General features: G+C 39.2%; 1 protein-coding gene across 1 annotated transcript in view; it reads right to left on the bottom strand.

The window, feature by feature from the left end:
* Positions 1–18,028, bottom strand: part of spon1a (spondin 1a) — a 48,318-nt gene extending 30,290 nt beyond the window's left edge. The window contains exons 1-4 of the mRNA XM_008310638.3: positions 17,054–18,028; positions 14,975–15,081; positions 9,256–9,389; positions 129–202 (exon numbers count right to left, since the gene is read on the bottom strand). Of these exons, the coding sequence (XP_008308860.1) occupies positions 129–202; positions 9,256–9,389; positions 14,975–15,081; positions 17,054–17,285 (547 nt within the window). The 5' untranslated portion in view covers positions 17,286–18,028. The remainder of the gene's footprint in view (positions 1–128; positions 203–9,255; positions 9,390–14,974; positions 15,082–17,053) is intronic.
* Positions 18,029–23,340: the final 5,312 nt, after the last annotated feature.

Below are 23,340 nucleotides of genomic sequence, written 5' to 3' on the forward strand. Positions count from 1 at the left end.
TTCATGATGTTGGTCACGCTCATTTGCCATCATTCACATGTCAGAGTGACACAGAGGGCTGTCAGTCACGACACGATGAAGAAACGGGGCAGAAAATAGAAAGAGATGATTGATGTTTAACTCCATACCTTTCTCACACATTCGTTTCGTTAGTGGACCTTCATCCTGAAAATAGATGATTCTCTTCTGCACAATGCTGGCTCTGAAGCAAGAGAAAGACAAGGAGAGAAAGTTGAAAAATGTGTTGGCAGGAATGTTCAAATGTGTCTGTATATATATATATATATATAAATATATATAAAACATGCACAAAAAAATAGTGTCTCTCAGATCAGCCCCTGACCTGCTGAAGAACAGAGAATAAGGACAGATTCTTTTGTGATAATCTTTTTTTCAACACACCCACAAAGTAGGTATGAAAGTCCACAGGGACGTGTCTAAATAGGGCGTTTTTCAGAGGAGGGTGTTCACTGTCTCCACACGAAACCACAAAAGGAACAGCTGCATTAGGCTGCAGTGATACGCTGTATAAGATCAGGTTGGTGGATGGAGAGACGATCACAAACAAAATACAGCAGCACCTAAAAATAGAGGAATAAAGAAAATGTTCCAAAGCTATTCCCAAAGCATCGACTACCACACAGTTCTATAAAAGCTTTGTTCAGCAAAGGGAAGTTTTACCCCCCCCCCCCGCCCACCAAAAAAAAAAAAAACAGTTACAAAAGTGATACATAGTTGAGAAATATAGTTTTACACCTAACAATATTTTACTGTGGATAGCAAAATGTAACTTGGTAAATATACAGTAAATATATATATATGGGCTGTTTAATTAATTAAATTAAATTAATGTTAACATAGTTGAGAAATATAGTTTTACACCTAACAATATTTTACTGTGGATAGCAAAATGTAACTTAGTAAATATATATATATATATGGGCTCTTTAATTAATTAAATTAAATTAATGTTACCCACTCTATCTGAATCTCTTAATTCCACTTTCCATCCACTTTTTTGTTTCTTATTTTCACCTTATACCCAGTCCAAAGCCTTTCTTTCTGGTATGAAAATGATGTGAACATACTGTAGGAAGTCATCGTGGATCTGGGATCTGTGTTTGTCAATGGATAAAACTGAGACCAAGAAAAAATGCCACGCACAATTAGATTCCAATTAGAACTGATGTCGTCATATAAACAGGTAGAACAATAAAGTGCAAGAGCCAATCAGAGGTACATTTGCTGCGTATAAGGCGGGACATATAAAAGTATATTGAAACACAGCATATATTTGTCTGGGTGTAGAATAAGAAGAATACTTTTTTCTGGATATGTTTTCCATATTAACTCCATCATTTGGATTAGTCACAAATAAAAACAAAAACTACATTCACGCACATATACACACGTTTAACCTTTGACCACTGCTGAAAACAAGTTTTTCTGGATATTTTTTCCATATTAACCTTTGACCACTGCTGAAAACAAGTGAACATTTCAGTTGAAACCTGCAGCCCTCTGTTAACAAGCCAGTCCTCCGACCACTGGACCACAGCGACTGTGTTTTTCTCTTGGACACGCCCCCTTTACATGTCACACATTTTCATTTAAGAAATTATAATGGTGGTGTAAAAGCGAGTGTGGAGGAGGAGGGTAGGAGGTTCACAATTATACTCTGGGGGTGAGGAAAGTGCAGGGGAGGGTAAGAGCGGGGTGAGGGACACGAGACCACACGCACATCTTTAATTGTTCACACTTTAATTCAATCTCACCCCAATTTCTCATATCTACAGGCACAGCGCCTCACTGCCTGCTCACTTCACACGGCCAGCCAGACAATCAAGTGGAGTAATGCTTATTTAACATCCAATTTAAATTCTATCTCACTTCACCGGATCCATGCCATCACCGATCCCAATCAAGCCAAGAGTGCACACTGTGTGTGCGTGTGTGTGTGCGCGTGTGGTTTAAAGAATAGGAGGTGAAAAAAGTCATTAAAGGAGCACAAAACTGATGCTTTTGTTCGTTTTGTTTCATCTATTTAAGCCTCAGTTATTCCCATCTGCTTCTTCAATAACTTAAATTAAATTAAAATACATTTTCATCCTACTATTTTTTTGGCTAATCAATAACAAGCTTTTTTTTTTTAAATTGCCTCAATTATTTATTTTTTTCTGTTTTTTTTGCCTACTCAATAACAAGCTTTTTTTTTAATTGCCTCAATTATTTATTTTTTTCTGTAACCAGTATTCCATCCTTCAGTCCGTCTGACTCGGTCCAGTCGTTATGCCAACAATAGTTGTTTGTGTCACTAAACACACCGCCCTGACAGCCGACACTGTGACATTCATCTGATCACCAATACACTGTTTCACGGTGATAAGACATCAAAGCACCACTGCGCTGTCCTCACCATCAAACGCCAGAGGGAAATGACAAATAAATTGCTTCCCGTGTACAAATGGAAAGATAAAAGAGAAAAGCCGCAACGGTGACTACACCATGTGACGTGAGTCCGCCGGCTCTGTGGGCAGAGGAAAACACACCGGGGTCTGAATGAAGAGTGCGGCCCACAGGAGTGTGTCCGCAGGTGCCATCTGGGGTTCCATGCTCCATTCACTAACTTTAGGCAGGATGTCTAAATGCCCCTGGGCCACATGCAGCCCCCAGACCACCTCGGATTGGCCCGGTCATATTCATTTAAAAACATGATGTGAGTAATCAGAAATACAAAGGACAAAATTGGAATTCGACACATGCCATAGCCTAGCAACCTGCAGCCCACATCACCACATGTCCGCAGGAGCTGTGTCCATACAACAACAGGCCTCTCAAAACAAAGAAATGTGAAATTATCTGTGGAAATCATCTGCGTTTGTTTATTCACAAACTTCAGGCTAATTTGAATATATTTTAATGTGTATTGACGTAGTGGAAACCTTCACTACTTTTCAACATATCCATATGTTTTGGTCCAAATTTGCGGTACCCTCTAGGTTCTTAGTCACAGGAAAGGTCTGGCATCTGAATTTATTTGGTTGAAAATCTGCCCCGACGAAATTACTTATTTATAATCCCCACTTTATGGAGTCCTAGACTAGTCCTGGAGGAGATGTGGCCCATTCTAGTGTCAACAACGAACTGAGATGAAAGATGAAGAAGGAGATGACAAAGAAGAATTTATGAAAAGGTGTAGAAGAAAGAGAGAAAAACACTAAGAAGTTGAAATAAAAAAATGGGATTTGAATATGACAGGATGACCACTTGACCACTGACCTTTGACCCGTACACACTGTTAGGTATACTGTGTGTACAGATACTATTAATGGGCGATACCATAATTGTTTATGTGTAGAATTTTTGATTCGACTTGATTTTACTTTTTTGTCAATTTTTCAATACAGATATCAATATTGACATGGAATAGTTGAGTTCAATTTAACATGACCTGTATGTAGTAAGTTTCCATAAAAGATGTAGAAGTGACGCATGCACTTTTTTGATTTATTAACTAGTATTGAAACTCGTGAGAATCGATAATCGATAATTCAATAATATATACAGTGTTAATATTTCTATTTCCCGAGACCTAGCACCATCACTTTCTCTGTGTAAGGTGTAATCAGATTTCCTGCTCGCCCTGAATCATTATTTTGTGCAGGAAGGATTTCAACAACAGCCACCAAGCTGTGCACCACTACAGTACACAACAGAAACAGACGGAAAACAAAAAAACAAAAATAAAAAACCTGGCTTGCTGTAAGTGTACCCTTTAAAAACACTACAAATTAGTGCGTGAGACGTTTCCAGTCAAATCTCGTTGAGTCGATCTCTGCCTTGACCCTGTCATCACTCTCTAACCTTTGATGGAGCCCAACCACCAGACTGAGCCTCTCCATCAATTACTGTAGCTGCAGCTGACCACTGGAGCAGAGCAGCACTGCTGGGTCCAGATATGACTCACAGAAACTTTTATACTTGAGAAGCGTGGACTTCTAATTTCAGAGCAGATGTGCTGTTTCTTAATAACCGTGGTGTTTTACAGGGAGACGTTTCCAGGAAATAGAGAGAGAAAAACAGGCTCGTGCTCTGCCTCTGGGGGCCAGGAAATTGTGCTCTTCGGATAAGCTCTAATATAAGCAATCATTTTTTTATTTGTCTACCACATGTACACTGATGCCACAGGCTTTATGATGATGGTTTCTCAGTCTCTGCTTCCAGAAAACACATGGTTGTCCAACTTCTACTCTCCTGGAGATGGAGACTCCATTTTTTTAAACTTTTATTTTCACTATGTCACGTGATTTTCTTCACACGTCATGTGTGAAGATTTAACATTTTTTGGTAACGTAACGGATCTCATCTGCTCATATGAATTATGGTTTTAAGCTTCCTTACTTCCACTGGGATAATTTCAACTGTTTTTGTTTGTCCTTGACACTTTTAATTTGTACAATGTGAGAAAATATTTTTTCGAGACAGATCTTATAATTCTTATTATAAGATTTTAATAACCTGAACGTGTTAAGATGTCAAAAGAATATAACAAATATTAAAACTTTTTAAGGTTGGTGCTAATAAATGAATACTCAACTGTATTCTGTACAAGTTTAGCCAGTTTAAATATAAGTTGGAACTGGCTGATGTAATCAAAATATTTATGGCAGATAACATAAATGTCTTTGTTGTTTTATGAACTAAACCTGAGAAATGAAGTATTACTTTTAAATCGTTTCAGGTCAGAGTAATAAAAATTCCTCTTAATGTAGCTCGGCACAATTAAAACAAAATGAAAAACATTCCCAATCACGTTTAGACGTATTCACTGAGATTTATTGGCTTCTTATAACTCATTAAGTCCTGAGATCTCAGTTCGGATCAATAAAAACGGTTTGCTGACAATCACAACAATATTTTAAAAAACATGAAGATAATAACCATGTGTACTCTAATAGAATGAATCCCATTCTACTCAGAACAAACAGAGATGTGCACAAGGAGCAATAAAACTCACTGCCTTCACATACTGCTACAACGACTTAAATTAGAAGTCATATTTTTATTTTCTGTTTCTTCTCTTTATTCTTATTTAGGTACTGCGATAACATTTGGCACATAGTGTAAAGGAGTGTTTGCAAGAAAAATATATTTTCTCCCCACAGTGTGATGAAATAACACATGTAGCTACTCTGTCTTAGAGCCATAGTTGGTGGACAAATCTTAAGGATGATGAGAAAGGGAAGAAGGGTGGGGTGGGGGGAGAAATGTGTTAGCCAAAGTAGAGAAAATTAAATCTCCAGCTTTGCTCCGTGGTCCTTCATCCTTTATGTTGATCCTCTCCTTTCAGCATGTGTCTAAACCATTTTGAGATTACCTCTTTATTTCCAACCACTGAACCTCAACTGTCATTCGCTCATTTATAGTCCTGTCCATTATGGTCACTCCTGATGATTTCTCCATATTAGACGTTTCCACACCACAGTGTGTAACTCCCATTGTACTGGATGAAGAAATCTATTATATGTCACACTGTATACTGTGTAGTGAAAAAAGCAAATCTATTTCACTATACATGTATCAACATATATAGACATATATAGTGAAATAGATTTGCTTTTTTTATTTTTCCAGGATATGAATGATTGTGGAGACCCTGACAGATTGACACTCTAACACCCTGAATCCCCATAACGTACCCCGGGGAGATAAAATCGTTGAGCCTGTTGAGCAGTTACAGGAGATACACTCTTTTTTGAATCAATAAGTCTTTATTAAAACTGTGGTGTTGCTGCTCAGGGGACTACAAACACCTTTATAACATCCAGGGTTAAAGCAACAGCAGCAAACATTAACAGCTCGTCTGCAGTAAGGATTTATACATTTGGCCACCCCTCCCTCCCCTCTCTCCCCCCTTTGTCCCTGGACTGACTTCACTCTCATGTGTCTCTATTCTGCTCGCTCCGGATTTCAATCTGTTCCCTGTTTCTATTTCTATTTCTATTTCTATTCCCTGAGTTCTATTCTGCCATCGGTCTGCTGATGTGAGTCAAACCATGAATTGCTCTAGAAGATGAAAACTAGAGGAAGATAAAAAGGAGGCAGAGTGGGGGGTGGGGGGGGGCTCTGAGGCTGTTGAAAGGCGAGGTCGTGGAGATGAACCGCAGAGATTTGACCAAGGGGAAACGGAGAGCAGAGTGACAAGGAAAATGGATAGTTATCACTCCTCTAAATAAAGGTGGAATAAAACATCGATACGTGTTGTCCGGACTGCCGAGATATAATTATTGATTACTGTCATTCCGGCCACACAGCACGATGACTCCTTGTCATGGCGTTATCACTTCACTGAGGGTGACATGACCGCTCCTGGACAAAAACACTGACGCACGTAGGGGAGGGAGGTTTTTTGTTTGTTTTGTTTTTCAGACATATGTATTAGGGCTGTCAAACTTCTGAAAAAATCTGAAACTTTTTCTATATTGAGACTCAACTCATGCAGGACCAAGGAGCGGACGGCTTTTGGTAGAAGAATAGCCAGAATGTTGAGAGGTCAGGTTTATTAGACAATAGTGAGATCTGCTATGACGTATGGTGCAGAGACAGATAAAAGTCTGATCTGGAGGTGGAGGAGCTGAAGATGCTGAGATCTTCACTGGGAGTTAGTTAGTAAAGGTGGAGCAGTTTGGAGATGAAGTTAGAGAGGAGAGGTGGAGATGGTTTGGTCATGTGCTGAGGAGAAAGAGTGAAGGTATCAGACAAAGGATCTTGGGAATGGATGGAGCTGCCAGAAGAGAGGAGAGGAGGAGAGGAGGAAGACCTCAGAGGAGATCTCGAGATGTTGTCAAAGAGGACAGAGAGACAGTTGGTGTAAAAGCAAAAGGCAGGGGATTGGATGAGATGGAGGCAGATGATCTGCTGTGGTGACCCCTGAAGGGAACAGCCAAAAGATTAAGGATAATAAAATACAGCTCTCAACAATCTGCGTGTGCAATAACATCAATTTCCTTTTTTTTTTTATCTGACTGATTTTTGGAACGATTATCTTGGTGAACTAATTGATTTTGACAGTCCCTATTTTATTACCTTCATTCCACAACTCCCCGCTCTGATCTGTCACATCTAATGAAGACGTCCCTCGGTAGAAAGAAGAAATTCAGCCTCAGCTTTGAATTTATACAACAAAACCCTAGAGACGACGCGTCCATGACGACATTTGTCCAATGAACAGTTGAATCACTGATCATACAGTCTGTTAGTCACAGTGGCACACATGATAAAGCCCTGTTTCCTGTACTGTACTGTTATTTCCCAACAGAGCAGACCAGATTAATCAACAGATTTCTCCCGTTATCAGCCTTCAGTTGCAGGGCCAGAGGAAACGCAGCAGGAAAATTGATTGCTGTCAGTCAGTTGTGTAACTAATAAAGGTAATGAATACTTCATGAAGCCAAGTGGGAATGAAAAATTGATAATGCATTCTGAATTTACCCCTGCTTGGCCTGCAGGGGGTGGGATGTAATGAAACAGAGCTACGGTACACACAGACCTGATATATAGTCGTAGAAAAGCTCGCTGCTCAATTTCCACAGCTGTGGAGCGCTGAGCATTAAATGACTGAACCTCTGGATAAGATAGAGAGTTCTGCAGGAAATGTTTAATTAAAAAGATTTAATTAAAAAGTAAAGGAGCCAATCAGACTGTGTCAACTTCTGTTTTATAATAAAACTAATTGATGGCGGCAGGATTGCTTTAAAACAAAATAAAAAGAATTACTTTATGGAATCTAATCAGCACAAAACAACTGTCTTTTCTATTTTCTGCCTCCCACATTATATACTATAATTTAGTTGAAGCGTTTATCTAAAGTGGAGGCAGGGAGGTTGCAGCAGAAAATTACAGAGACAAATGCAGTTTTACAAAAAAAAAGCCCCATGTAGAGAACAATCTGTTTTGTTCATTGTTGTGGCGCGATAAAAAATAACTGCATGAAAAAAAATCTGTTTTTTTCCTTCAGGCATTGAAACAAAGCCAATTGTCTGTGGCCATTTTAGGTTGGTCATAAATATTTACTTTAACATAATAATGATTTGATGGATTTAAACAACTTCACTTTTACACCCACCGTTTCACCTCAATCTTCATTTTAACAGTTAAATTTAAGTCTTGGAAAAAAGTACAAATTACAATCACACTGTTATCGTTGGGTGTGGAAAAAAAATTGAGAGACAAATATAAAAAAAAGACAAGGTGTAAAGTCAATGAATTCACTTTGATAGGGTCGTCCTGTGGTTAGTGGTTAAAGGAAGTGCCGCTCAGCCCTGTCGTGTGTTAATCAAGCCACTTCGTTCCTATTGCTTGTGTTTTATGGATGGGTCAAATCCAGAGGACAAATTTAGTTGTGAATCTGAACAATGATAAAACGAGGCACTTAAAAAAAAAACTCAAACAACAAAAGTAAGATAGAGTGAGTTTGAGAGAAAGCACTTTTTGCCATTTCTACAGAATATCTGCACAGACAAATCCCTCGGGTGGAAGATCACAGCTATTTCAGCTTTGAGCAGAACTGCCTACACTGCAAATTAAAGAAAAAAGTGTCTAACAGAGAATGGGACAGAGATAAGATAACAACATATACATCATCTGCCACATACTGATGTGGAGTTCACTCACTGAAACACAAATATTCTAACACACACACGGAGGACCACCAATGAAGATTGAGCACCGAGCAGCTCTGGACCAGAGCTTCAAATGATGGTGTAAAGAGACAATTGAATATTTTTATAAAATACTACGACGCTGCTCGGTGAACGGAGAGAGTTGACCGACAAAGTTTTTTTTTAAAGACTGTCGGAAACCTTTTCTGCAGTTGATAAATAGAAACAGACACACAGTACATACACCTGGACAGGTGAACAAGTCAACAGGTAAACACTTATTCTAATGATATCTACTAGAGGTAGTTTGATCCGATACTGAGGATCGGTATCGGTCTGTTATTGGTCAAAATTTCAGGATCAATCATTGGACAAAAAAATCAAACTTCAATCAAACTTTTCGCTACCTGACTTAAACAGGGACAACAGGGAAGTTATTTTATTGATATCGGCATAGGTAGATAATCCAAGTTTCATTATCAGGCACCAAAAAGTGGTATCAAGCCGTCCCTATTATCGGTGGCCTGCATCAACTTAGCCTTAACACATGCTAACTGGAATGTCAAACAGTACTGTGGGGTTTTTTTGTACATACTTTAGATAGATACAGCCAGAACCACTAGGGGGAGCTGTCCAGAACACCTGGATGCTGGTGCGGCGGCGGGGGGTGCTCTCTGTGACAGCCGGAGGGCAGTTGGTCATAAACTGCGTTTCCTCTTCGTCAATGATCTGAAAGAGATCACATACAGATCAGTTGTTAGGAAACGTGACTTCAAAGCTAAAAATCTAGAAGTACTCTGACTGGGAAGTTGTCAAGATAGAAGAAGAGGAGGAGGAAGAGAGAAGATTTATGGACAATGTGAATGAAGACATGACGCAAGATAGTGTTTAAGTAGAGGAGGAGTGAGGAGGACAGAGTTAGTTCACCGAGGCGACCTGTAAGGAGGAGAATTCAAAACAAAAACAAAACCAACTAGAGGAGACCATCACGTTTATACAAGTTGTTCATTTGAGATTTATCAAAAACTCAAATCAACAACTTTTGGGACAAGGCAAAACATACAAAAATATCAACAAATATAAAATAACAGCAGCAGCATCAACCAGTGACAATTTAACCAACATTCATTTCAAATGAAATAGTCATTATTTCATCACTTTTATGTTTTGTTTTGTTTTTTTGTCATTCATTTTGCATCCACAACTTAGTTATATAATCAGTCATGTTTTTCCCTGTTCAAACCACAGATAGATAGATAAAACTTTATTAATCCCTCGGGGGTTTCCTTCAGATACTTGTGCTCTCGTACTTCACTGTAGGTCGTGTGTAACTTACATGGACAGCCTGCAGAAGACTGGAGTAAACAGTGCATAAAAATATTTTTGTGGGTCATACAGAGGAGTCCAGACAAGCGCTGCCATCGCATCACCAGATTTAGACATGAGATACTGAGCTGCATATTGATTTAAACTGGCAAGGAAATTATTAGAGCAGGTTGCAGCCAGCAGGCTAATATTCAGTGTCAGGAGACGGAGGATGTGTTTGATAAAAAGTGACAGAGTGAAGACGGGGAACTCTCTCCCTCCATAAAGCTGTCAGAGGAGAATTTCCTTTGTCATGCCATGATATGAATGACTTCCCACCAAAAGTGAATCGGCGTGTGTGTGTGTGTGTGTCCGTGTCCTTTATTTCTGTTTGATGGATTATCCTAACCCCCTCCCTGATGTTCAGATGGTTTCTAACCGGCTGCCCTGACTGGACTGTTGCGCATGTTAAAACTAATGAAGTCTTATGGGAACACATTAAAGCTGGGCTCTGGAAGTCTGGAAAAGTTAGCAATTGTAGAAGGTTCTTAAGAAAAAAAAAATCGCAGCACACTTTTCTGCCAGTCCTCGTGTTGAAAAATTGTCAGTAGTGGAAATTTTAGCTGCATTTTTCTTCAGCATTTTTCTCTTTGAGATGCACTTCCTGTGAGACAAGAATCTGCCGGAGACCGTCTGTTTCGGAGACCGTCTTCTACTACTCTATTTAAGGGCATGTGGGGACATTTGAGCAACACAGAATCCAACGACCAGTGCAGTAAACTGTGTTATTTTAAAGAAACAACATCATGTGACAATCCCAACACTTCTACGATGCTTTGGTGTTTTCTTCAGCCCAGCAGTTAGCTTCTCTGCTGCTGTCTGCGGAGACAGTCATGTGATTGATCACGAATGAAAGTCTGAAGTTCTGCTCAAACAGACAACAGTATCAGCCTTTTCTCTGTGTGCAGTAGTTTGGTAACTGCGTTGACTTTGTTCCAACCAGGTAACATTTGCCCTTTTTTTTTTTTAGTGTTGTTGAAATTTTTTTATCTCACAAGAGCCCAGCGGCATTGTGGGTTTACACTCCTGCTAACAAGCACATACACATGCACACCCAGAGAGGGACACAGAGATGTCTGACCTCCCCAGAGAGCTCCATAGAAGTCCTTTTCATTAAGTCAGCAGCTATCCTGAGAGGGCGGCGATGTTGCACACCAGCAGATTTCCAATGAGCTGTTTGTTAAATAAAGCCTGCTGTCTCTCAAAAAGCCTGAAAGGCAGCCCACCCAAGACTTCCAGAAGGAGGCACTGTGCACGTTCATGAGTGTGCGTGCGTGTTGATATGTTGATATGAACAGATTGAGACGGCGATGACATTTACTAACACTGAACACTAGCAAATGTGAGGCGAGAGAGAAAATAACTAACCTTAACTTGAAGCAAAATCACTTTTTTATTCCGTCTATAATTTAAAGTCTACAGCAGGTACAATTACTGTTCTCTGGCAAACTTTAAAGAAAAAAATATGTTGAATCTTGAATTTGCAATTTACCTTCACCTGACTTTATCATGCAGAAAATACAAAAACATGTATTGACTGACTAACACCATCATAGAGGAAATGATAGGACGACATCCAAATCGTCTTACCTTTGGTGGAGCTCCTACAATAAAATACCTGTTTTTGATACCAGAAACCTGTTACCAGTTTTGAAAACCAATCTGGATTTATTCTCAGTCTTTTGATTAAACTATAACCCAACCTCTGTGTCAATTTAATCAGTAGAACTTTTTTTTTTAATTTAAGTTTAGTTTTATTCAACAAAAAAAAAAATGACTGAAAATTTGAATTAGGCACGACTGACTGGGTTCCAATTTACGGTATTTTCATGTTCCTAAAATTCACTAAAGTGTTTCATAAAATTTTAATTTATAGCACTTTTTACATTATTATTATTATTTATACCATGGTAATTCAGAGTGGAATAAAATAAAACTTCCCCTGGAATGAAACCAAAACTCTGTTCACTTGAATCATTCAGTTGCTTCTAGCATTTTTACACTAATTAGCAGTTAGCACAGATGAGCAATGTATGATGACTGGAATTGAGCAGCTGGCACTGAGTGAGCTGGTTGGGTTGATTGGGTAAAGCAGGCGAGTGGTTGCCAGTTCAGTATTCAACAAGAACATTTTTCTCAGCGTCCCTTCTGTGTCCTCTTCCGTTGTACTTCTCTTTCCTCTGGCGTCTGTTGTAAGCGTCATTTACATACATATTTAAGTCAAGTGTACCAACTGTTCTGGGTGTATATCTTTGTATATGTCCAAGCTCCCGTGCACATGTCACTCAGTGTCCTCCAAGTGCGCCTCAAAGTGACTCCATGTGACTAAATGATGTAGTGCCCCCCCACCACCCCTCTTGACTCCTGATGTTATGTGTGCCTGTCAGACCACATCAAGCTCTGCTGTATGGTTCAGGTTTAGCTCAAGGCTGGCACTAAATAACAGCAGCATGAAATCAATTGCAAGGGCAAATAAAAGAGGGAAAAAAGCCTCTGAGGCTTCAGGACAGGGTAATGAGACGGAAGGTGCACACAGGACAAAATAAAAATGTTCTTGTTTTCTTTATGTGCTCCCGAACTCAAGGCTCAGGATCGTAGGGAATACCAGCATGACCAGGGCTCAGGGGGGAGGAGGATTCAAGGTAAACTGTAATCTGTGGTTTAGATGAAATAATCTACTATCACGTAAACAAAATCAAATCTGAGAAGAGACAGCTACACACCGTCTCTGAGGGGGGTGAAGTGGGGGATCCACATATTTGTCACCCCCTAGAACAGGCATGAGCAAACTAAGGCCCGGGGGCTGGATGTGTGCCATTCAGTTTTGCAATCTGGCCTGCCAGACTTTTCCCTGCAATACCCACGTTTCCCCAATAGATGGCGTGGAAAATGATAAAAGCATTTTAGCCTTTATGTATGACTTTCACATGTCATTTATCTTAATTCACACGAACCCTCCATCTATCTGCTCCTGACTCCATACATCCCTGTATGTTTCATATTTTCTTTGCAAGAAAATCCTTCCTCCTGCAGCTTTCGTCTCATCATTGTTTAAATTCCAGCCTTGACTGGTAGAAAAACAGACGTTGGCAGACCAGTCAGCTTAAAGACGCAGGACCTTCAGAGGGAAAAATAATCATGATCTTCATCTTAAAGTGATTTCAGGGTAAACTCCTGATCAAAAGCAACATTTACCTGCGATAATGTATTTTAGTCTTTTGTTTCATGACATAATTATTTCATTAATATTTGTTTACACCTCACGAAGACTTTTAAATAAAAATGTCTTCTGCTTCTCGTCTCGGTCCAACAGCACATGTGCAGGAGCCAACAACTAGCGTTCCAAACCATCACTCTTCCTCCTCCTTACTCTTCACTCTGCTCCTGCTGGATCGTCCTCTGTGTGATGCAAATTACTCTCAAACTGTACACTTCCTACAAACATAAATTGCATCTCTGTTGGTGAGAGTCCAACTCCTCACGCTCCACACCAGTACATCACTGTGTGCAGTATGCAGCTGAGCTCAGAGAGTGCTCCCTTCACACCCCGTTCCAGGCCTAATAAAGGAAGTGAGGTGAGAAGAGTCACACTTCCACATGTGAAGACAGAAAGCATGTGAAAAATATTACGGGGAACCGTCAAAATGTACCATAAGACTCCGTCGGTTCTCCTCACACCATCCCGAGTTCTGGGAGGGATTGGTTTTCATCATAAATTTCTGAGGCAGGTGCGTTTAAATATGCTGATGGTACATTACAGGACATGTATTACATCACCCATAAACTGCTGAATATGGAGGTTTTAAATACAGGTGGGAGCGTGTGCACATGCAGGTACTCACACATATGCATGTCTGTGCATACTAGGATGTGTGTGTACTGTATGTGTGTGCGCATCCCTTATTACACCTAGAAAGTATAAGGCATCTTAACAGGCTCCATGATTTAGAATTTAGACTCTTCGTATAGAATGACAATGGTTTATACTCAGTGCCAGGTACTGTACGCATCTGTAGCCTTTTGTTTGTCCTCCGTGGTTGTTATGACGTGAAATTTGGTAGATTTGTAAAGGAAAATCAAAAGAAGGCAGCTGCAGAACAAAAGTAAAAAATGACTGAACCAAAGAGAAAGAGAAAAATTCACCGTCCACCTTTGGCCGAATTTTACATTACAGAAATCCTTTGATGCACTACCAAACAAACATGTCACATATAGTATATGAAATTTAACAGAATGATCTTCTAGTATTCATTTACACAATATTTACTTATCAGTGTGCAACCCGGGCCTGTTTAGTTGAACACCACACTGTATACCTGTATACCTGCAGGGATTGAAGAAAGATGTGTACAAAAACCTTCTTCAACAGCTTTGAGTTTCTCTTCGTTTTAGTTTAGTTCAGTCTTTGTAGCTATCCGCTGCCACATAGTGGAAGAATATTTGATTGTTTTGTCACCGTAGCATAGACAGAGACAAATTATTTGCAAATAACAAAAAATACAAAATATATACTTAATATACTTATAGATTGTAATCAGTATGGCTCGATACAACTTTTTCATGTCCGATACCAATATTGATACTGTAACTTAGAGAATCTGCCGATACCGACATCAATCCGACACTTTCTTTTCTATGCTGCGAGCTGCTGTCCCTGTTCACAGCATGTCGCACAGTTAAATTATCCTGAATAATCAGATCAGGCCGTCCCCAGTTGATAATAATAGTTATTAATAGATAAGTGCACATTTCTTAATGTGAGCCTCATCTGACCAGCTGTGGTGCTGCTCCAAAAGTCAGAGATATATTTTAGTGTATACCACAAGGTGAATCTTACGCTCTACCTTGGATTTGTGGGCTTTTCTCCGCTCAGTAAGAAGCTACTTTTTTTGCCTGATGTCCAGGCCTTAAAGAATGTATCAACATTCAAATCCTCAGCACTTTATTACCTGGAAATTCCCAGCATAGTCCTCGTCACTGTCCCCTTCTGCCCCTTCCTTCAGGGCAATGAGAGTGAATCCTCTGAAGTAGGCAGATCGAGAAGCAGTCACCGTCACTGAAGGGGAACAAACAAAAGAAAAATCAGCCATCAATAGACAGATGGGGAAACCGCTGAAGTACAATCATTCCACACAAGAGGCTTAAATGGGCCTTTCATTTGCCAGAGTTGTTAAGAGCCGCGTTTAAAAATAACTGAACATTTCTTGAACGTGACGGGAGAAATTTGACACTTACTGATGACGTTTTCCTTAAAAAAAATAAAATAAATAATCCAAACCACTTCACCTGCTGCTGAGAATCAGATAACAATAATTATCATGACTCCTTCTGAACCATTGAGCAGAATTTCTACAGAATTTTTTAAGCAGAAGTTTTTCCATAGACTTTGCAAATTCAACCGAGCATAAAAGACTCTCCATTGACTTTGCAGGATATTAAATTTGGCACACTTGACAACTTTATCAGCGTTTGGAGAATTGACTTGAAAATGAATCATTTTGTGAAGATAAGAGTTTTAATTAAAATAATGCAACTTCCCAGCCCCTTGCTTCCTGCTCACACTCTCTCCACTGTTCCTAGGAACCGTTTGTCTGCCTGCCCAACGGTTCTGCTAACCGATTACACAGATGCATTTGCTTCATGATGTGTTTGCGTGATGACACACGCGCCCTTAATTTGATTCAGAGTGTTTACAACCTGGCAGTGAGGCAGAGGCAGTATGCCGAACTTTGATGATGACAAAACAGGGAAATGCCTGGAAATGTTTACCATGAAAACACCACGATTGATCTACGATTAATGTTTAGTCTTTTGTGTGCTAGCCGAGCTTGCAACAGTTCTTTTCTATTGGACTATTCGCTTATCGCAAGAATCCTTTGAATTTTATTCTCCAGTTGGTTGAAGTGTTAAAAGCTGAACTTTGATAATTTCCTGTGCATGTTGACAGTTTTAGTCCAGTCTTTGCAACAGAAAAGTAATTTTTGTTTTGTTTTTTTCAATGTTCAATGTGACCGTTTCGTGATTTATGTTCAAATTCTTGATATTATGTCAGGAAAAGGTTTTGAGAAAAACTGACCATTTGAACATGTAAGTGAATCAGTTGTTTTGGTGCCCAACGGCAGAAGATGGATTTAGATGAATTTCTGTGGCTGTTGTTGGAATGCTTGTCAGAATAGATAGTATGAGGTGGAGATGCCACTTATCCTTCAGCACGGTGCACTGAGCACAACATTACAGCCAAGGTAAACATTTTAATGTGTGTTGAAAAATGATATGTTTCAAAGGGAAAAATCTTCTTGCGAGATAATTTTCAACGTAATACTAGCCTTTTTTGTTATATATATATAAAGACATGTATATTTAATGTTATGTCAAGAAATTCCTCTGAACTACCGTCTTATTTTCTGACAAAACGATTCATAAATTCAACATAATGTGAAAAGTATAAACAAAGTATAATTACTTTGATGAATTTGTAGGGGATGTACAACAGGTGGGACTGTACATGTGTCGATACGTTTTATTTAAAGTAAAAACAGAGCAGTTATAGTTTTAACAACCATGGCAGTGAACACCAACACATATTTGGTCAAAATATTTCAGTCAAGTTAGACCATAGTTCCAGGTTTATAGGTTTTAAGTGTCATAATAAGTTAACCATATACTTATATATTGTATTATACTACTATACTGGTATTTACGGCCACAGTGGTGAGACTCCTGTTTCCAATGCATGTGGTTCCTTATTCGATACCACCCTAATTACCAGGGTGCTTGCGCGTAGACGGCGTATGACGTCAAAGGTGTGCCAAATAATGGCTGTAGTAATGGGCTGTAAGTGATTTTTTTTTTGTCATTCTGCTGTTAAGTACAGTAAAGTTGGAGATTTGTCAAAATAAGACTCTCTCCAAACTTCTCCGAAGTTCCCACAGCCTCCTGAGTCCAGACCGGAGTTGGTTTGTCCAGGCGCACACTGTGCCAACAACCGCGCTGTGCGTAAAACCCAGACAAAGACGGAGAGCCCTCACCTCTGTAGGTGTTCCCCGGCTGGTAGCTCTCCGGGTCTCCTTCCACGCGCAGGCGAAAGTCGTCGTTCTCCTCCCTGCGGTTGCTCTGTGCCCGTAAAATCCGACTGCAGTAGCCGTCACCCTTCCCCACTCTGTCCGAGGGCTCCTCGGTGAAGGCGAACATATTGCACGCCGTGGAGGAGACGAAGCAAAGCAGCAGCACGGCGCGTAAACGCAGCCCGGTCGGATTCATGGTGGAGGTTTTCAGATGAGAACGAGATAAACGGGGGGAAAAATCCTGTTCTTTGTAGAGAAGGAAGGTTTGTCCTCAGCCTCCTACCCCGGTCCGGAATAAAAGAACCGACAACTTGCTGAAGTGAGGACTTGTGATGCGTTATGAGTGTAGATCCATCCTGTGAATTAAAGAGAGAGACAGAGAGAGAGTGAGTGAGAGAGAGAGAGAGAACACGGAGCAGGGTGCTCTTCCGTCCAGACCCTCTGCGCACTGAACTCCTCACCGAACTGTGCGCAGCTGCTCAGACTGAGCTGGATGGAGGCATGGCAGGGTCCGGGGAGATGGCCAGACGAGGGAGGAATGAGAGAATGAATGAAAGAGAGAAAGAATGAAAGAAAGAAAGAAAGAGCGGTGTTTCTGTCTCCAGGGCCACGGCTGCGAGTCAAGTAAAGAATACCCTGAACCAACACACTGAACACACACACTCACATTCCTAACAATCGACAAATGTGTGTGTGTGTGTGTACACAAACAGCACCCCAGACAAACAAAGAAATTAATAAAGGCTGTCAAAGTGTTGTCAGGGAGACTAATTCAACAAGCCCTTCACTCACCAATGTTGAATTCGTTAAGACTGGCTGCAAATTTAAACGTCATTTGATTAAATGTCATCACGTGTAGTGGCAGAAAACGAGCTTGATTAGAAATGCTAATTAATTCGAAAAAAACGGTATATGTTATTTATTGTCATCTGTCTTTTTCACATTTGTCCTGCATTGATTTAAAAAAAATCTATTCTGATAACAATGCTGTATTTGTACAATATCTTTGACCTTCACATGTTGAAGCTAAAAAAATACAAACGTAAAAATACAAGGTTAAAAATGTGAGTTTGTTGGAACAAAGTCGTAAATTTAAAGGTCCAAGTCACATTGAGGGTTAAATTACGAGAATAACTTCATAAATTTACGACACATTTCTTTTCATTTTGATTTTGTCCCTATAAATTTCCATTGTGACTTTAATTTAGTCTTTTTTTATCATTTCAATGTGACCCTAATACTCTGTCATAATAATCTCTCCACTTTGTTCGATCATTAATTCCCCAAAAAATCCCATAATATATTCACCTTATTATTACATTGTTATGGTAATTGGCACATTGTTTCACCCTATTATTACATTGTTATGGTAATTGGCAAAAAATAGATTCACGCTCATTTTTAGCACCCTCTATAGGAGAGGCAGGACAATGTGATAGTAAGAACGTGTTGGATTCTACACCTAAAGGAGAATGTGGTGAGAAGAGCAGCCATCATCAGATCATTTCACCATCAGAACACTGGGCTTTGTGCAGTGAGCAGAAAGAAAATCTGACTGAATATTTTTAAAGTAAGTTGTAACTGAAGACACCCTGGAGTTAGACAACTTATTTTCCACATTCTAGGAGAAAAAAAGTAACTGTAAAAAAAAAAGTTTGCAACTGTTTTTTTCTCCCGTACTCCTGATTCCCACATTGAAAGTTTAATGGCCTGGCATCACAATATAAAATCTGCTTAAATAATTTTTTGCTTGTGTTGAATATTTTAGAGGGAATTTTAAGTCATTTGTTTGGCAGTTGACAAAAATGTGTTTTAGAAACATTGAAGACATCTTAACATGTATTCCATAACCTTTTTGGAGCCACTCCATGTCACCAAACAAAAAATGTCCCAAAAGTAATGAACGGTACTCAGTATGAAATCTATGCCTGTTAAGTTGAACACGTCACTGATATACTCGCAGGAATTGAATTAAGACACACTTGAAGATCTCATCAACAGCTATGTGTTGCTCTTTTAGTAGTTTTCATAGCAGTCTGCTGCCATCAAGTGTTGAATCGTTCTGCCTGTCACTGACAAAGGCAAACTATTACAGCAAATCGTTTTCAGACCAATTAAGTAAAATTATGTGCAATTAAATGTTGATAAACTCGTTGTTTTCTGTTAATGAATTTCAAAAACTATGTGGGCACTCGTCGCCTTTTGTTATAGATCACATTAAACCATGACGATAAAGGGAACCAACCATGTAGTTGAAGGCTGTCGGGATGAAGACGAGTAAAAACAATGCCGTAACATCCAATGATAATTGGTTATTTAAGCGGTTCAAGGCTGCTTTAATCATCAATTATTGTCTCTTTGGTCGATGGGAGGTTCATTTGTTCTGCCTACCAACAGTAGACTTCATTTTACACAGTGCAGCATGCAGCACTGCATCTGAAAACTGACTGAAAAATAACTTAAAGATTCCCAGAGATTTTTGTTTGCTGGAATAAACCTAGTTATTTCTTGAAATTGCATATAATTGAGGCTTTTTGTTATGCACTGCGCCTCAAATCTTAGAGTGAAAAACCTGGCTCTTCACAATGGACTTAGAGATATACTGTACTGGGCAGAAACTGAGTGATGGCCATGGTTACGAAGTACATCATACCGTAGAACTATAGCAGAGAAAATTCCAACCAATGTACAATGACCTTTACTGCTGGCAGAAGTGTTGAGAATCCAATACTTACTTATTCTATTCACACATATTGATTTGCTTCATCCAAACACTTTCATGTTTTTTAATCCATGAATGAGCCACGAGATAAAAGAAGACCACAGAGCAGAAGAGGTTAATTCACACTTAGCTGACCAGAGATGTGAAGGCTAGTGTGAATTGATGGACTGACTGACAAAAAAAAAAAAAAATTTAATAGAAATTCTTTTTTTTAAGCATGATAGTGATATGACATGGCAAACTACTAATCGTAGAATTTTCTGAGCTAATTTTCTTTTTTGTCGTTTGTGTTGAATCTCAGAATTTTCTGAGCTAATTTTCTTTTTAATCATATCGAACTTTGGCTAATGAGGCTAACCTTAGTCTGCTGTCATGCTACTTTTGGATGGTGTGCGTAATTTTTTAAGATTTCACTTACTGAGTAAAAACTTGCAACATGTCATGTGGCTGTTTTGTTATGGTGAGCTTTGAGCTATTAGCAGGTGCTGTTGGGTCATGTGGCGTGGCTTTTGCTTGAAGTTAATTAGGGATCCAGAGTTCGTTGTTTATGCTTAACTGACCATAGGTGTAAATGTGAGTGTGAATGAGTGTGAACTGTCCAATCATTACAGGATTGGCATCAGCTTTCCTGGACGATGAAAAGACAAATGAAAATTTTCTTCTTTTTATTTCCCACTACTTCCTTACTTTTCTATTTCTTTGCTGCTTCTTCAGTGAATTGATTGCCTGTCACATCTTGACATAAGTAAAGTTGTCATACCCGTGTCAGGTAATAGAGCGTGTTTTATTTACTGTGACGTTTTCTAGAAAGATTCCAAGTTTATCTGGGTCTTAGGAAGGGTCAGCAGGCATGTAATGTGAATGTGAGGGTTTCTGATGGGCACTGACAAACAGAGAGTGGAGATGCTTTGTGCAACTACTGCTGCGTTGATGGATGTCTGATGCCGGAGAACAGGAGCAGAGTCTGAAAGGCGGAATGCTGCAGCAGCAGGTGTCATGAAAGCATTTCGTCCTCACAGGCCTGCTGAGATGAATCCTTTCACTATCTCCAATCCTCAGGTTACACTCCCTACCTTTCACAGTACTACGGCATACATCAAAACAAATTCAGCCAGACACGAGTAGCAAAGGAAGCAGCAGAGTGAAAACTATTGAGTTGTTACGCTATCTGACCAAAAAAAAAAAAAAAAAAAGAAATCAAAGACAGATTCAGAAATTATTTAGTTCTTGTTTGGAATCCAAAATGGGGAAAAGAGAGGAAAAGCTGCAAAAAATGGAATTGAGGTGAAGAAAAAAGCCAAATTTTTAAATCATACCGCATCATTTAAAAAAAAGAAATCTACTTTTATTGTTCTTTCCGTTTTGTTAGCAGTCTGCCTTTCCAACTACTCCAAGCTGCTGAGGTAAAGCTGGAGGTTGTGAACATATTGCATCAGCTGCACATTTGTGAAAAATGTCAAAGGAAGCAATGAGGAGAACAACGTTAAGTCATAGCTGACCTTTTTCAAAACAATTTGACGTCTGCCAGGTGATGCAGTAGAAATTTATGGTTTACAAAAGAAAATTTTAAAAAGTACAGCGAGGAAACAGAGTTTTAAACTGTTATAACTGGACCTTATTGAATGTAGTGAGTTCAGTGTAACAGCTGCGGTGCTTCCCTCTGTCTCTAATCTGCTGCATCCCACTCACCAATAAAAGACGGCTGTATATGGCCATGTAAAACAACTTATAAAATATACTCAATACCCTGGTCAATAACATGGAGAATATGAAACAGCTGTTTTTTCCAACTATATCACTTTTGTTTTCAAAACCTTTGGCAAAAGGTACTGAAAGAATAATAAATGGGAAGTTAAATCACATGTTAATGTTGGACCATCTTGGCTTTGTCTTCTTCAGATGATCTGTGAGTCTGGCAACACCATTACTGTCAGTGTAGTGACTCTTCTGCGTCATATAAAATAACACGTTTCCAGAAAGAGCAGGACATTAAAGACATTAATTGTCAACCCCGGTCTAGAACCTATGTACTATTATAAGTGAGTGGGTTTTAATTATAGGTTAAAAAAGTGTTCATAAAATGTTTAGTTGTTGCACAGACAGGATGATTATCATGTGGAAAGACAAGATACCAACGTCTATTTTAGGAACTGCAGCTTCTGTAGATACTGTATGTTAGGGACCGATTAACAACAGTAACTGTACAAGAAAATAGTCTTGGATACCGCTGTCCCTTTATTGTTTTGTTATTTGCTATTAGTATAATTTAGGCTGGCAAAAGTGAAACCAAATCCATCACTGATTTTCAGAGTAAACAACACAAATTTGATCTTTTTAATCTGCCCAAGGCCAAAATATATTGTTTGTTTGTTTTTTTAATTCCCCAACCTTTGTAAGATCCACACCTTCACATTTGGTATCATTGAAAAGCCCTGAACGTCCTCTGTAGATTGCAAAATGTTTTTAAAATAATTTTATTCAGTTGAATGCAGTTGGTGGGAGATATTCAGTTTTACAAATTAAAAACGCTGGTAGTCAGGAGGATGTATGGTCCTATATTGGAGATGTACCTGATGTATTTCAGAGTTACTAAGGCTGACTGGTCATAGGGCATTTGTGCTGGCTTTTTTAGGTTCCCCTACAGTTCTATTCTGGAACAGTGGGATCATGTTGAACCCAGTGACTGTAAACCGACCAAAACAGATGACAAGTCTGTGTCTCAAAAAAACTAAATCAATTCTGAATTGTCAATTTTCTTATATATTGCTATCACTTGTCAATTTCATAAACTGTTTATTGTAGATGGACCTCATTGTCTTGTTGTCTTATCGAACCATATAACTACTGTATGGGAGGTTTAAAAAAAAAAAAAAAGCAGTGAAGACAAGGGCAGATATGTCAAGGGCAGAAGCTCAGTTGGGTTCTGTAATTTTCACAGTTCTTTGCCTAGCAGAACCATTACTACTATTATTCTACCTGCGGGGTCTCACTTTCACAACATCATGAAAATGTTATTTCTTATCTAAGGTCGACTTTTCTGCAAAAATAAATGGGCAAAGAATATTGACTGTGTTGTCAAACCACTCCTTAAAACGTGCAATTAATATAAAGTGGAGTTGAGAACAGTATGTATAACCAAGAAGAAGTGTAGCTTGACACTAATTTTATCTATTGACACATTAAATTTCAAAAGTCCATTAAAAGCTTTGAAAATTTGCCACTTTGCTTTGTTGTTTCCCAAAGGCTGAGGAGGTGTTTGATTGTAGAGCAGTCAGAAAAACCTGCTGGTAAAACAGTCGAATGCCAGGTTGATAAGTCGTTAGAGGAACATTTACCATGTGAGACCAGCAGGTGACGTGAACACTGGGATCTACTTTGACAATTTCTTCTGAAGACTGAAGCTGTACAGGCAGAGAGGGAGGGAGAAAAACCCTGTTGGACTTCTAATAGAATGTAGCAATAATCACCAGGGATGGCTAGATCCAATACTCGAGATCGGTATTAGTCCAAAATTGGTTAAAAAAAATCA

This window comes from Cynoglossus semilaevis, chromosome 5 (genome assembly GCF_000523025.1).
Source record: "Cynoglossus semilaevis isolate Cse_v1.0 chromosome 5, Cse_v1.0, whole genome shotgun sequence".
NCBI lineage: Eukaryota > Metazoa > Chordata > Actinopteri > Pleuronectiformes > Cynoglossidae > Cynoglossus > Cynoglossus semilaevis.